The sequence below is a fragment of the Ailuropoda melanoleuca genome, chromosome 1 (assembly GCF_002007445.2).
Source record: "Ailuropoda melanoleuca isolate Jingjing chromosome 1, ASM200744v2, whole genome shotgun sequence".
Classification (NCBI taxonomy): domain Eukaryota; kingdom Metazoa; phylum Chordata; class Mammalia; order Carnivora; family Ursidae; genus Ailuropoda; species Ailuropoda melanoleuca.
Genome location: NC_048218.1, coordinates 129,194,776 through 129,211,170, shown reverse-complemented (window position 1 = coordinate 129,211,170; position 16,395 = coordinate 129,194,776). Strand labels below are relative to the sequence as shown.

Here is a 16,395-nt window from a genome sequence, read left to right as displayed (position 1 = left end):
TGGTGGGAAAGTAAAATGGTACACAGCCACTTTAAAAAATAGTTTAGCAGTTTTTAAAAAGTTAAACATACACTACTATAGATCCAGAAATCCACTCGTGGGTATCTATCCCAGAGAAAGACAGCCATATGTCCACACACAGATTTGTATGGAAATGTTCATAGTAGCATTATTCACAACGTTCATCAACTGGTGAATGGATAAACAAAATGTGATATATTCATATAATGCAGTATTACTGAACAATATAAAAAGGAATGAACTACTGATAGATGCTACAACATGGATGAATCTCAGAAACATGCTTCATGAAAAAATCCAGACATAAAAGACTACATATCGTATACTTACATTTACATGAAATTTCCTGAATAGGAAAATCTAGAGCAGAAAGCATTAGTGGTTGCCTGGGGCTTAGGACTGCAAACTAGCATAAACGATCATTTTGAGCTGATAGAAATACTCTAAAACTGTATTGTATCAATGGTTCACAACTCTATATAAATTTACTAAAAATTACTGAATTATACATTTAAAGTGGGTAAATTTTATGGTTATGTAAGTTATACCTCAATAAAGCTGTTTAAAAAATACTGTGTCTGGAAGCACTGGACATGCTAAACATGCAAAGGAAATTGACAACATTATTTTAATGACAGTAAGTAAATATACATCTCTAAGTACAACTGCTTTTAATATAATTTTCCAAATTAAAATGACTAGAAATTTATTGGAAACTGACTTATCAAACCTTAAATAACTTAAAAGGAAAAAAGACGCTGCCAGTCTGACTATAGCACAATGATTAAGAGCTCAGGATCTAGGGCAAGGCTTCTCAACCTCAGCTTTACTGGCATTTTGGCCTTGTGTAATACTTCGCTTGTGGGGAGGCTGTAGCCTCTGTATTATAGGATGCAGTAGCATCCTTAGCCTCTACCCACCAGATGCCAGTAGCAGCCTGCCATTTGCCCAGTTGTGACAACTAAAATATCTCCAGACATTGCTAACTGTTTCTTCTGGGGCAAAATCACCCCAGTTGAGAACCAGTGCTCTGGACAAAAATTACCTGAGTTTAAATTCTCATTGACTCTATTAGCTGTATGACAAGCTATTTAATTTCTTTCTGTCTCAGTTTCCCATCTGCAAAGTGGCATATAATAGTACCTACCACAAAGTTTTGTTGTGATGATTATGGCAAATGATTTATTTACTACAGAAACTGACAATACAAATTAAGGTTTTTATTTATTAGAGTGCCAATTTTATACCACACCACTGAACTTCTCCCTTTATCTCTATTTAAAATTGTAAAGCTTCCCCCTTCTAGTCTCGGCTTTGTCTGTGTGCCTCATCCCCACTGTATTATCCTCAATACCACTAACCACCATCTGAAAGACCATATATGTTATTTCTATTTATTATCCATTCCCCCTTGACTAGAATATAAACTCCACAAGGGCAGGAATTTTTGACAGTTTGTTTTCTGCTGTATCTCCAGCATATAGTATTTGTTCAAAACTTTTTGTAAAATGAATGAATGAAACACAACATACAAAAATAGAAAGCTGAAACTGTTTAAGATTCATTTTCCCAGATGATAGAAAAATAAAGTAGAGAAACTATCTCTTTAAGAGTACGTGCATTAATTCCAGAGTATATTAAGAGTATGTTGAGATTATCCTGCTTAATAAAAACTGTCCAGAAACCCATACTATCCACCATTCTGAGAGGGACTTGTAAGAAAGTGGAGTGTTTTCCAAAAGCTTAATGTGTAGTTACTATGTGGTAGGTATAATTCTAAGCTTTTTAACATGCACTAACATATGTAATAATCAAAATAAGCATAAAAAGTATTATTTTAATCTACATTTTGTAGATGAGGGAAAAAAGGCACAGAGAGGATTAGTTCAAAGTCATATAAACAACAGGTGGTAGAGCTAAGATTTGAACTTCCAGAACCAAAACTCTTCACCATTATACTAGGTACACTTGCTGCTTAGTAATTCTGCTAATACTGGCCACCCACAGATCCCACAGTTGAGAATACAGTTGAACAACAACAAGAAAAAGATGAAGGATTAAATTCATGCAAAGAAGACAGCGAGAAAGAGAGGGACCAGGCAATTTGAAAGGAGGATATCATGGAAGAAGGAAACTTCAGAAATAGAGACTGGTCAATGGCATCAAAATAGTTAACAGAAAGGAGTAAGCACTGAAAAAAAAGACTACTAAGTCGGGCACAAAGAAAGTCACTGGAAACTTTCTCAAAGACATTTTAGAGAGAACCACCTTTAAAAATTACTGAGATTTGTCAATTACATCTCAACTTAAGGCTGGGGAAAACGATGAATGAGAGTTGAGGGAATGGTGCCATGGAATGTAGCTATTTTAAGACAGTTGAAGGGAAAGAAAAAGACTATTAGCAGCTTTAAGAGATAGCATGTACAATGTCAAGTTTTTATATAAAATAGGAACACACTTAAGTATACATGCTTTTAGAGTTAAAGGTATTTTGCCATAAACCATGCTTTTTAAGAATATAATTATATTATTATAATATACTGCTATCAGTCTAAGGTATACTCTCAGACACATACTGAGACTACTGAGAAAGCAGATATGCAGGCATGAATCACCTTATGGTTTATTTTTTCATGCATAATTCACCAATTAAGGTTCTAATTGTGAATAGATAAGAGTTAATATGTTTTTGCATTTTATAAAATTTAGCCCATTATATTTACTGATTTAACTATTTTATTTTAACAAAATAACTTTTTTGAACAGGGAGTGCACAAAAGACATTCTTCCTTGGATTTTTTTGTATTTAAAAGTAAGTTAGTATCAGAGTAATTGTGACACTTAAAGAAAAAAGTAAACAACAAAAACTATTTTCAGGAGGAAAAACAAGAAGCACAATTACAAATTATAGTGTATTTTAAAAGAGAAGTTAATCTCTAACTCCTTTACAATCAAACGCATTAGGAAGAATAAAACTAGTTTAGGCTACAAGCTGCTAATTAACATTTCCAATCGTTCTATGAGGGCATTTCAAACTTACATGGCAGTATGTCCTTATATCTGTTCTTTTTAACATTTTCTTCTTTTTCTCCAGTGGCTGTGGGATAAATCTTTTCTGTTCTATATTTGGTAGACAATCTTCTTAATCGCTTAAAATATAAACAAAAAAATTCAAGTTTATAAAAACATTAATATTTTCAAAATTTTAATGATTTATAAATAGCTCTGTATTGAATTTTGTAACCCCAATTCCTTACAACTCATTTTCCTGTTTTTCTAGGCTCACAGTATCTCCCTACCCCTTAATAATTAACCCCAAGGATACTTTTTTTAACCTAAGTGCAAACATAAGATTAATTTTCCAAATAGCACTGAAAAGGGACACTAAAATAAAAGGAAGCAATTTTACTTAAGAAATCATTAATTAGCTGAGTCAGATTATTTAACTCAGTCCTTAACTTATTCAAGTAATTTTTATATTTAACTATGGGTCCCTAAAACCAAGTAAATCATGCCTAAAAGATTATGTACAAGTTTCTTTATTACTTCTCTCAATAAAACTTGGGCACCCATGGTGTGCCAGGCTCCTTCCAAGGCATAAGCTAATAATTACTTATAAGACACTGCAAAACAAAGTTCTTTCATATTGAATTGGAAATGTCCAACAAAGACCAATTCTGCTTATTCACTGCATTACAGAAGTGGTTTGTGAGTTAGTGACAAATTCTTACCACATATGGCAGTAGGGATGTTCTTTGGGCTGGAATATTTCTGCGTGTCAGTAATACACTTCCTGCTTTCAGAAGCACTGAAAGTCAGCATTGTGAATTGTTTAAAATCACTACTCAACTACATTGCTGAAATTTAATTTCAAAGGAGCCTACTTTCTTCCCAGCTTAAAGACATACTGAAGGGCATACTGGTTTTACTATTCAACAAATTATTGAATATAAATGAAATGAACAAAAAGTCTGGTAACATTTCACTTTTTCACCATTTTACTTTTGCTACTAGTGATGCTGATGTTTAAGCAACAAAACATTTTTTTTAAATCACAGAACTTATTTAAGATTCTTGTTATATACTTCAATATCAGCACTTGAAATAATTATAAAGTAGACAATTTTACATAGAATAGTGAATCTTTTGTTTTTCTTTGAAAAACTACTAAACTTTATAATGACAATATTAGAGACTTAAAACAGGAATACACACGTTTTTCAGTAAGATGAAAAAACTTATTAGAATCTTGTTCTGCCTTGGCACAATGCTGAAATTAAATTACCCACACTTATGATGCTATTTTCTATGGTAATAAGGTTCTCAAAAGAAGGCTGGGGGAAAATTGTATTTAAAAATAAATGGGATGTTGGTGAGGGTGTGGGAAAACCGAAACTTCAATACTATGCTGGTAGAAGAGAACATTTAACACAAGCCCTAAGGAGGGTAATTTGGCAATTACAAATACACATAACCCCTTAACCCAGCAAGTGTACTTCTAAAAATTTGTCCTCTAAACGGCACATGTGAAATGACATATTATGCACAGTTATTTATTGCAGCATTGTTTAAAACAGCAAAAGACTGCAAATTAAAGTCTATTAATAGAGGACTGGCTAAATAGATTTGTTTCATTCATACAATTAAATACGATATAACTAAAAACAAATAAGGAAGCTCTTTATATATACACAATGATATGGAAATGCCTCAAAATACATATTAAGTGTAAAAAGCAGGGAACACAATAGTGTATATAATACACTCCACCGGTGTTAAGAATAAAAATATATTTGCACTTCCTTGTACACGTGCATAAAATATCTCTGGGAAAGAAAGTGAACAAGGTTGTTGTTATCAGTGGAGAAGAGAAATGAATAGCTATAAGAAATGGATGGGAAAGGGGCACCTGGGTGGCTCAATCATTAAGTGTCTGCCTTTGGCTCAGGTCATAATCCCAGGGTCCTGGGATCGAGCCCCGCATCAGGCTCCCTGCTCAGGGAAAGCCAGCATCCCTTTCTCTCACTCCCCCTGCTTATGTTCCCTCTCTCGATGTGTCTCTCTCTGTCAAATAAATAAAATCTTTAAAAAAAAAAAAAAAAGGATGGGAAAGAAACATTACTATACGTTATTTCATACCTATTAGATTATATGAATATATTGCTTATTCAAAAAATTAAAAGCTAAAGGGGTACCTAGCTGTCTCAGTTGGAGGAATGCGGCTCTTAATCTTAGGGTCATGAGTTCGAGCCCCACGTTGTAGAGATTACTTAAATAAATAAAAACTTTAAAAAAAAGATTTTAAAAACTTAAGTGCTAAAAAAATTAAAGGAAAATAGAAAAAATTGCTCATGATTTTCTTAATCCATATTAACAGAGACCCACCCAGTTATACACATATATATCTTACATATTTAATTAGAATCTCTGTATTTTTTTGCTCAGATTTTAATTTTAATTTTAATATTTATAGTATCTTAATGCATTACAAAATATTATATGTGACTGTGACTTACAGAAGGATATCAATCTAAACACGTGCAGAAACACGGGGGAAAAGGAATTAGGTTAACAATTATTGAAAAAAATGTATATAACTACAAAGAAAGAAAAGGGAAGAGGAGATGAATTTAATTATAAAATATTAATGCACTTCTGGAATACCTGCAATCACTCCAATCATTTTTTTTTTACATGATGAATTACGTTACTGAGAAATGGGCAAAATAAAGTTTTTATGTGAAATGACTGCATTTTTCATATAATGAAACTTAAGAACACTTTTGTGTACAAATCATCATCTGAGTCTGAATTTTTATATATCCAGTTTTCTTAAAGCCCAGCACAGCATGGTATGCTTTCTACTTCAAGCTTCCCTATTAAAGTAAATCTCCATAAGTAGTGTACTTAAAAAGTTTCATACCCATCGGCAATACTCATCTCTGGTGTAGTATAAATAAAACAAAGATGGTCCATTAAACATAAAAACTTTGTACATAAAAAAGCTGACATCAAAAAAATTCTACCCAAATGTTTCAAAAAGATACCAAGTAGGGTCTTATTTCCTAACAAAACAAAACAGGGTCAGGTTTACAGTTAGTTGCTTGAATTAAAATTTTGGATCTGCCACTTTCTAGCTGTATGACAATGAACATATTTAACCTGTCTCATCTTTTGTAATACGAGGGTCATACCCACACTCAGTAGAGATAATACCCACGCTCAGTAAATAAGCCTCCAAATCTCATCTCGCTTTTAAGTCCTAGCTCCTTCAGTTTCTTATCCCTCTCATGCAAAAATCTTTCCCTTCTGAATTCTTTTTTTTTTTTTTTTTTATTATTTTTTTTTCGANTTATTTATTCGACAGAGATAGAGACAGCCAGCGAGAGAGGGAACACAAGCAGGGGGAGTGGGAGAGGAAGAAGCAGGCGCATAGCAGAGGAGCCTGACGGGGCTCGATCCCATAAGGCTGGGATCACGCCCTGAGCCGAAGGCAGACGCTTAACCGCTGTGCCACCCAGGCGCCCCTCCCTTCTGAATTCTTTTTGGATTTTATATGCACTCCTAAACACCACTTCCTTCTCTTTATGATAAATACATAAAAAGAAGACATCTTATTTCCCCTACTAAATTATAAGCTCTGTGAGTATAATTATGATCATATTAGTATTTATAATGTTCTGTACCCCTGAAATATACTAAATGCTTGTATGTTAAATACATTAATCTTAGAGAATAAGACTTGAATGCTGGCCTAAATAAAAGATTTTGTTCTTTTAATACATCAAAATTAATGTCCAAATAGCGCTCTATTTGAAATGGAACTATCTACACATTATTTCATTTTAACTTCCCGGCCACCAATTCCATTGTCTCTAGGTGAAATCAATTACTAGGAAATTAACTAATTAATTGAGAAACATTGTAAAATACTAAGTAATATTATTTTTCATAAATATATTGCATGTGACAGACTGTGTGAAAATAGCACTGAACTAAAACACCAATAAAATAATTCATTTATTAAATTTAACATAATTATTTAATATAATCCTAAGCAAGAAAGTACTCTGAATCATTTACTCTCCTAACTGGGCAAATTGTAGGTAAATGGTATTTTCACATACGCTTATAGATACCATACCCTGTATCATATATGGATTTTTTTAACTATGCAAACAAAACGAAAAGACTTTAAGATTTTCACTGTCTACCCTTAAACATCTTCAAAAAGTCACATAATAAATTCTTTTGAATAATTTATCTCAGAGTTACTGTCTTAAAAGGTAAATCTGATCATTTTTAGTCTCTCACTTAAAAATCCTCTAGTGAGTCCATCACCTCCAAGATAAACTACCAATTTGTTGTTTAATGATAACATTTTGAATGCTGTCTGTCCAATTTCCTAGCTTCTCTTTGTAACACTTAAGAATTTGATGCTTTAGCCACTCAGAATCACTTACCACCACCACCACCACCACCACAAGCAACCCTCCGCCCCTCAACATCACAGTTTGACAATTTTTACCTTTGCTGGTGAGTTAACAGTAGGACTCTGGCTAAAGTGTTATTTCCTTTGTGAAGCTTTCTTGACCCTTCCCCTAAGGGCTCCTCAGCCCCCACCACCGAAGAGTCAATAACACATTGCTCTATTACCACTTGTGAGGTTTCCATCTTGCCAGTCTCATCCACTAAACTATAAAACTGAAGGCACAGACTTGACTACCTTATTGGAGTTTACAGACCAAGATCTAATGCAAATCACATTAAAAATGGGTGAATTCATTTATTTATTGAGCTTTCTCAGACAACTCATACAGATGTCTCTAATACATTGGAATTTTTGATGCAAACGAAAACGAAGTTTAATATTCACTTTGTTTTAAAGTTCCAAATTATTTTCTCTTTATTTCTTAAAACAAAAGTCTTACTCCCTTAATCCTGAATCAATAAACTGATTCTCAAAAGCTTCTAAAAGTCACATGCAATGTAACTATCCTCTTTTAAGGTATCCATTTGTGTGTCAAGATTTGAGTTCTTTAACAAATAGAACAGTTTCACTGTTTATCTAAAGGCTCTAAGATAATAAAAATGTGTTGTGTGATGTTTGTTGAATCTCTCCAGTCAAACAGCTGTCTATTGGATTGTCCACTGGGTGTCTCATGGGCACCACAAACATGTCCAAATAGCACTACCATTCAACAGTTGCTCAAGTCTAAAAGCTAGGAATCATCCTTGATTCCTTCCTTTACCTCCCCTATAACATCCAATGCATCAGCAAGTTGCATTAGCTTCACTTCTAAAATATATCTAATTCTCTTCATGTTCACTGAACACTTAGAATTCACAATACGCTGAGATAATCAAAGTATTAAACTTAATTGGCTGGATTTTAAATCAGAACAACTAAAAAAAATGGACACAAACAGTAATAGAGCTAAACTGGAAATTTAGCTAACTCAGATTCTTTTTGGAATAAGACGAAACATAAATAAATTAAATATTGGAGCTCAAGACTTATGCTGTTACCAGGCCACACACTACTCCCTGTCCCAAATTCCTCAATGTCAACACTTAAAAAAACAGTATGAGTTTCATAAGACAGTACTTTCAGTAAATATGCACACAAGAATATACAAATCTGAAAACTGTACTTTAAAATGAAATAAAAATGAAATTATACTTTAAGCTTAAAGGTTATATTGTACCAAAATATAAGAATACCTAACCCATAAAATAGTAATGCTTTTGCCACTGCTCTGAAAAATTTCTGAGGCAATTACTGGAGAATCCATCTGAATTTTATTTTTTTAAATTTTTAAAAAAGACTTCATTTATTTGTGAGAGAGACAAAGAGCACAAGCAGGGAGGGAGTGGCAGGCAGAGGGAGAAGCAGGCTCCCCACTGAGTAAGGAGCCTGACATGGGGCTTGATCCCAGGACCCTGGGATCATGACCTGAGCCGAAGGTGGACACTTAACCAACTGAGCCACCCACGTGTCCCTAGTTTTTAATTTTTTTTGAGAGATTGCAAGTACGAGCGCCCACATGTGGGGTATGGGGTGGGCAGGACTCAGAGAGAGAATCTCAAGCAGATTCCCCTCTGAGTTGCAGGGCTGGATCTCAGGACCCTGAGAACCCTGAGATCATGACCTGAGCTGAAATCAAGAGTTGGACACTTGGGGCGCCTGGGTGGCTCAGCTGTTCAGAGTCTGCCTTGGGCTCAGGGTGAGATCCTGGAGTCCTAGGATTGAGCCCCACATCAGGCTGCTCCGTTGGGAGCCTGCTTTTCCCTCTCCCACTCCCCCTGCTTGTGTTCCCTCTCCCGCTGGCTGTCTCTCTCTCTCTGTGTCAAATAAATAAAATCTTAAAAAAAAAAAAAAAAAGGAATTGGACACTTAACCAACTGAGCCACCCAGGCACCCCGAATCCATCTTAATTTTAAAAGGAAGGGGGCTTGGCACATAGGTGGCACTCAGTAATAACTGTTAAATGAATAGATTCATCCAGTTTTATATCTGAAATATGTAACTGTTGTCTGTCACAAAAGCCACTCAATTGTATATTACTAATACAAGTATAAAAGTAATATAAATATTACCATACAAGTATATGATAATTAAGACAAAATAATTTTTTAAAACTCTAAATACAACGTAACAGCAACAAGTACTAAAATGATGGCATAATTTCCACTGAAAGTATACTATCTCTAACCAGCTTTTCTTAAATCTTTACAAACCTACTTATATAAAATAATGCATAACCCTAATACCCATTACAAGCAATCAAAACAACCAACGGGTCTTTATACAATGCAATGTCTACCTTTAATTGCAAAACATATAACTCTGCCTTTCAAAATGCATCTTCCTATCTTTGCTCACGATTCACCTACTGCTATATAACAGACTAACTTGTCTGCCATTCTCTTTCAGAGAACAAAGCTGTACCTTCTTATTTGAAGCTAAGTCAGGACTGATAATAAAAGGACATATCTTGAAGTAGGGACCAATCATGTGGGTCTTTGGGTAACAAAAATATTTTATTCTTTATTCATGTTGATTTTAATGCTTCAGTTATTTTCCTAATAGTATACATACCAAACAAACTCCTCACTTTCTTCTAGCTCACTACAGAAATCCTCTCGCTAAAACATTTCCTGAGACTAGTCCTGGCACCAAACCCCATCTTCCACTTCCTCCCGAAGTGCTCCCTCATCTCTACCCACAGCCCTTTATATTTACCTCTAATCTAGGACATATCCCAATGTTACTTATATATGCATACATACCATAAGAACATGAATTCCCTGAAAATGCAGACCATGTCTTCTTTCTATTAATACCAGCTACTACCAGCATAATCCATGACAAACAATAGTGAGTAAACACAATGTATAGGCCTTCCCTGGTGGTCTGCCCTCTTACACTTTATTAGTACTTCACAATGGGACACCTTTGAGTCAGAGAAGCAGGGGTTCAATTCCTAGTTCCATCAACTACTAGCAAAGGAGATCTCTTCAACATAGCAGCTTTTAAAACTCTCCCCGAAGGGGTAGCAATAGATCTTAATTTTGAGAACTTGTCTTTTTGTTTTTTAAAGATTTATTTATTTGAGAGAGATAGAGAGCACAGGCGAGAGCACGTGACCCCAGGGGGGCTGTGCGGGGAAGAGGGCAAAAAACAAGCAGACTCCATGCTGAGTGCAGAGCCCAACACAGGGCTTGACCTCCCTACCCTGAGATCATGACCTGAGTGGAAATCAAGAGTCAGATGCTTAATGTACTAAGCCACCTAGGTGGCTTCTAAAACAAGTTAGAATAAAACTTTGTACTATAGACTTTACATTTAAAAATAATAAATACAACAAAGCATAAAAAACTGAAAGGAAAAAAGGTTATAAAAAATTCATAACAAGTCTATAATCATTTTTGGGGTTTTTTTGTTGTTGTTTGGTTGGTTTTTTTGCACAGCCTAGACAACAAGCAATACTTTCCTTAAAGGAAAGATTCCTGTTCTTGGGTTGGAAAAGAAAATACAGTGCTTTCTCAAGATCAAAGTAAGTTAGGAAGATGTAATAAAAGTTGATCCTCTGTCTACCTGCAAGTTATATTCTTATGGAAATTAAGTAGAATTCCTTTTGAATTAAGAGGACACTAAAATTGTTTTGTTATATATATTAATTTACTGAAATGAAGAAATTTAATACAACAAATGGCAAAGAAAAGTGTTACTAAGTTTGATTATTTTGTTTCTACACATAAGTTCTCACCTTTTCGTTCATTCCTTCATCATCCTTTAATCTAATGCTCCTCTAGCCATTTAACTCATGAAACCACTGGTTCCACGTTTTGCAGGTTAATACAAATTCGGATATTTTGTCCCATTGTCTCTGTCCACAGCAAATTGCTCAGAAATTCCAAAATCTGGCTAGTAAACCTATGGCTCCTGACCATATCACCCATGATCTGGTGATGTATCCTGATTTAAGAAAATACTGTCACTACAGTCCCTATAATCCTCTTGTTTACACAGGGGAATACTCTGCCAAGCCCAGACTCCCAAAGTATTCCAAAGCAATCTATCACCAATCTCACTGTTCCATAACATAGAATATAAACATACAGTAAAATTGAAAATACAGAGTTCCAGCTTTAACACATTAAGCCACAATAACATCAACTGTCCAACTAAAAAATTAAAGAAGACCCCCAAATTAATAGCATGGTTGCAGAATTCCTATTCATCTTTGCAAAAACAAATATAGCACAGGAAGAGTCACCTTAGCAGTGTAAGAGTTCAATACATATTTACCGCTATATGGAAATAAATTTTTTTTTTGCTCACCCAGACTGCCACAAAGCTGTGGTCAACAGACCACAGTTTTAAAGAGAAACCTGCAATTACTGGTGAATCATTAACTCCTGAACCCCTTAAAAATTTCAATCTTCTCTTTACCACTTCTACTGAAACTACTTTTATGAAGTCACCAATAATCTCCAAACAGCATGAAAATCTCAAAGCCTCAATTCCTATAAAGTATTTAATACAGATGATCCTCCCCTTTTTAAATTCCTGTCTTAGATTCCATGAAACCACAATCCCTTGATTCTCCTCTTCCCCTGCTACTAGCCCTTTCTGCCTCCTCTGTTTTCCAACCCTTAAGTGCTGTGTTTTCTATGGAACTGTTCTCTCCTCTGATTTCATCTTTTACCAAGTTGATCCTTTCCCTATTGTGACTTTAACCAAGTACATTTACGAAGATTTCAAAATCTCTAGTTCTAGTCCTGACTTTTCAGTTCTAGTTCCATATTCAAACGGCTTACTGAACTTGCCCAACAGCAATTTAAACCTAACTAGATAGAAATCTACCTGATTTTTCAAATGATTCCATGTCTCTTTTTCTTTTAATGGCACCTCTGCCCTCCTTATCCGTTCAGGCTTAAGACCTCCTAGTAGCTTTGGCCTTTTCTCCCTTATCTCACTTGCTTCCTCTCATCCCTAATCAATTTCAAGTTCTGGTGAGTATACCTCAGTCAATAACTCCCAAACCTGGCCCCTTACTTTCTAGTCTACTGCCAATGAAGACAGAAAGCTGTTTTAATGTAGGCTATAGGTAACTTAATTTTCTTTCCTTTAGTTACAATGTCTTTTCAATTAAAAATGAAAAGATTTAAGAAACCCGTTGAATGAGGGAAAAGAACAAACTTGGTGGGGGTAACAAAATAAATACAATAAATAAATAGTATTATTTATGTAAAAATTATTTTTAATGTGATAAATAAGCTAATTACATTAATTAATATAAGTCAAAGAGTGAAGGCAGAAGAATTAAATCTATTTAACCATGCATGTAAAGCACCCTACGTAGCACCTATTGTAGAACATGTCTTTAAATATAGAAAAATTGAGATGAGCATGTAAGACTTATTAATGGGTGAGGAATTTAAGGGAAAATTTTAATTAGCTGCCTCAGATTAGCTGAATTGGCAGACACCAAATTACCTTTATCTGTATACTCAAATACTGCCAAATTTTTGTTCTTAAAGAGCATTTTAATCCTCTTTTGTGTGTACCCTAAGATTTGGTGCCGTACTGGAGTGGGATACTTGAAACCACACTGCTCATTACCAGCTCCAATTCCTCTTTAAAAAACTCAGAAAGCAATTTTTAACTGTACATTGCAAGTCTATTTGGACTAGACAGTGTCACTGATGTTCTCGCTAATCCTTCCATTATCGATCTATACAGAGACCACATAAGTCCTAATTGTTATATATATCCAAAGGCTTGAAAATTACCTGGCAAACCGGAATAAGTTTACAAGCCATTATTTTTGCACCTTTCCATTTCAACTCCCCAAGTCTAGTAATATATAAGGCATTACTATTAAGGGATCTGCTGTGGCAATTTTTCCTATCAACGCATAAAAATGCTCTTTGTTTAATAAAAGGTATTTGTTTTAGGATATAAAAAAATTAAGTGTAATAAAGGATCTGCTTGGACACAATCATTACCACTTTTCAAAAAGGAGAGACCAAGTAGAGATAAAGTCATGCTAGGTTACCAAACTTTTGTCTGTAAAATTAGGTTTTAAATTCTTAATAGAAACACAGTTTGGCAATTCCTGAATAGTTAAATAGAGTTACGATCCAGCAACGCCACTACGTATATAACGAAGAGAACTAAAAATATATGTCTGCACAAGAACTTGTACACAAACGTTCACAGCAGCACTGTTCATAAAAGCCAAAATCTGGAAACAGCCCAAATGTCCATCAACTGATGAATAAACAAAATATGGCATAGTCATAGAGCAGGCTATTGTTCAGCAATAAAAAGGAATGAAGTACTGATAACATACTTAATAGATGAATCTTGAAAGCATTATACTATATAAAATACACAAAAAGCATATTTTATATGATTCCATGTATATGAAATGTCCAGACTAGGAAAATCAATAAAGGAAGAAAGTACCTTAGTAGTTACCATGGTATTGGGGAAAGGGAGAAATAAGGTGTTACTGATAATGGGTATGGGGATTCTCTTGGTGATGAAATGTTCCAAAACTAGATAGTGATGACAGATGTCCAGCTTTGTGACTACACTAAAAACCAGTGAAATGTATATTTTAAAGAGGTGAATTTTACGGTATATATGAATTAATCTCAATATATGTAAATTTACCTCAACAAAGCTGTTATAAAAAATCCTTAAAAGGGGGTTAGGTAATATTGTTAATAGTAATTATTGACAGCATCAGAGCACACTAAGGCATCCAGTCAATCCAGTAATAAGGAATATCCATCCTCCCCAAAATGAGTATTACTAAGCCTCTGTTCTTCACTGCAGACCTTCTCATTAGAAAATTAATTTGAGGGGCGCCTGGGTGGCACAGCGGTTAAGCGGCTGCCTTCGGCTCAGGGCGTGGTCCCGGCGTTGTGGGGATTGTGGGATCGAGCCCCACATCAGGCTCCTCTGCTATGAGCCTGCTTCTTCCTCTCCCACTCCCCCGGCTTGTGTTCCCTCTCTCGCTGGCTGTCTCTATCTCTGTCGAATAAATAAATAAAATCTTTTAAAAAAAAAGAACATTAATTTGAGAGGTGCCTGGGTGGCTCAGTCGGTTAAGCATCTGCCTTCGGCTCTGGTCATGATCCCAGGGTCCTAGGATGGAGCCCCACATCTGGCTCCCTGCTCAGTGGGGAGACTGCTTCCCCGTCCCCCTCTCCCCCTGTTTGTACTCTCTCTGTCTCTCTCTCAAATGAATAAATAAAATCTTCATTTAAAAAAAATAACATTAATTTGAGAGTCAAACGTAACAAGAATGCACAATCTGGTTGAAATAGGAGTAACATGAAGAAAGTACAAACGAACAATTAGGTCTACTAGAAACTTTGGCTGGTGAACTTAGCATATAACTTTTTCAGGACAAATTAGGTAAGTATGATGAGTAAGAAAGATAAAAAAAATGCAGGTTTTAACATAACGTGATGTCCAAACCACACTAATGAAGCTAGACAACTAACCTGAAAGATAAGATATTTAAGAGAGGAAGACATTAAACATAGAAAATGCTAAGGGAGAGAGAGAATAACTGATAGGCTACCTAAAATTAGGGCTAAAGTCTAAATGCTATCACTTCTGTAACTCTAACCCAAGATACGAAAGAAGACTAAAATCAAAGAATTAAACCCAAACCTGGGTAATTAAGCAAATATATGTTCTTAAAGCTTTTGTATATTTCTCTGGGGAAACAAATTGGATGCTATTTTTGATACCAAACATTCAGATTCCTTGCAAAAAGTATTTCATTCTCATATTAGTTTACACTTAGAACTGAAAGGCCAGTTAATGAATATATGCACCCCAAGTTACTTAGGGCATTATTTTGTGTTCAAGTATCTCTTTGTAATAATGATAAACAGTGCTCCTCTTTCTTCTAACATGTAAAATCAAACAAAAATAATTTGTTTAATGCAATACCTTAAATAAAAATACAAACTTATGGGGTACCTGGGTGTTTCAGTCAGTTAAGCATCCGACTCATGATTTTGACTCAGGTCATGATCTCATGGGTCTTGGGATCAAGCCCCATGTTGGACTCCATGCTCAGCAGGAAATCCGCTTGAGATTCTCTCCCATTCCCTCTGCCCTCCCCCAATCATGCATGCTGTCTCATGTGCACACACTCTCTCTCTCATAAATAAATAAATCTTAAAAACATACAAACTTATGATATAGAGGAAATACATAACTAAAAATAACTTACAAATATTATCTAGAATGGGTTTCTTAACTTTTTAAGAAAAAGTTACAAAATAAGCCAAAATTTTAAATAAAAGATGCAATATTTAGACAGCTTTTCAAACTGTGGTCAAAGTCACTGAAGAGAATATACTAATATATTCACCAGAAGAAACTTTACTGAGACAAGCAGAAGGTATGTCAATCTGTGTAACAGTCTTGTGAGGAAAAATGATAAATAACTCAAACTTCAGCTGATTGTAAGAACAATTAATTAAATGGGAAATATGACGCCACATAACTATCCTGTGTGATGAGAACGTTTGAAAATGAATCATAAGTTTTGTTTTATTATGACCGGTAAACTTTTATAAGCTAACTGAGGCTTCTTTGTGCCAAAGATGGATATATATATATAAACACCTTGATATAAAGGGCTCCCATAACTCAACAACAAAAACCAAACACCACAATTAAAAAATGGGCAAAGGATTTGAGTAGATACTTCTCCAAAGAAAATATACAAATACCTACACATAGGATTAGATGCTCAACATCACTAGTCAGGAGGGAAACGCATATCAAAATACAATGAGGTATCATCTCATATCCATTACAACAGCTAC

The 16,395-nt window shown here is 34.8% G+C and overlaps 1 protein-coding gene across 6 annotated transcripts in view; it reads right to left on the bottom strand.

Moving 5' to 3' along the window:
* PTPN12 (protein tyrosine phosphatase non-receptor type 12) overlaps positions 1-16,395 on the bottom strand; it is an 86,478-nt gene that overhangs the window by 46,287 nt on the left and 23,796 nt on the right. For 4 of the 6 annotated variants that reach the window (XM_034667010.1, XM_034667002.1, XM_034666990.1 and 1 more), the window contains one exon: positions 3,062-3,170. The exons of the other annotated variants lie outside the window; for them this stretch is intronic. In XM_034667010.1, coding sequence (XP_034522901.1) covers positions 3,062-3,170 — 109 coding nt within the window. The remainder of the gene's footprint in view (positions 1-3,061; positions 3,171-16,395) is intronic. 6 annotated transcript variants of the gene reach the window in all.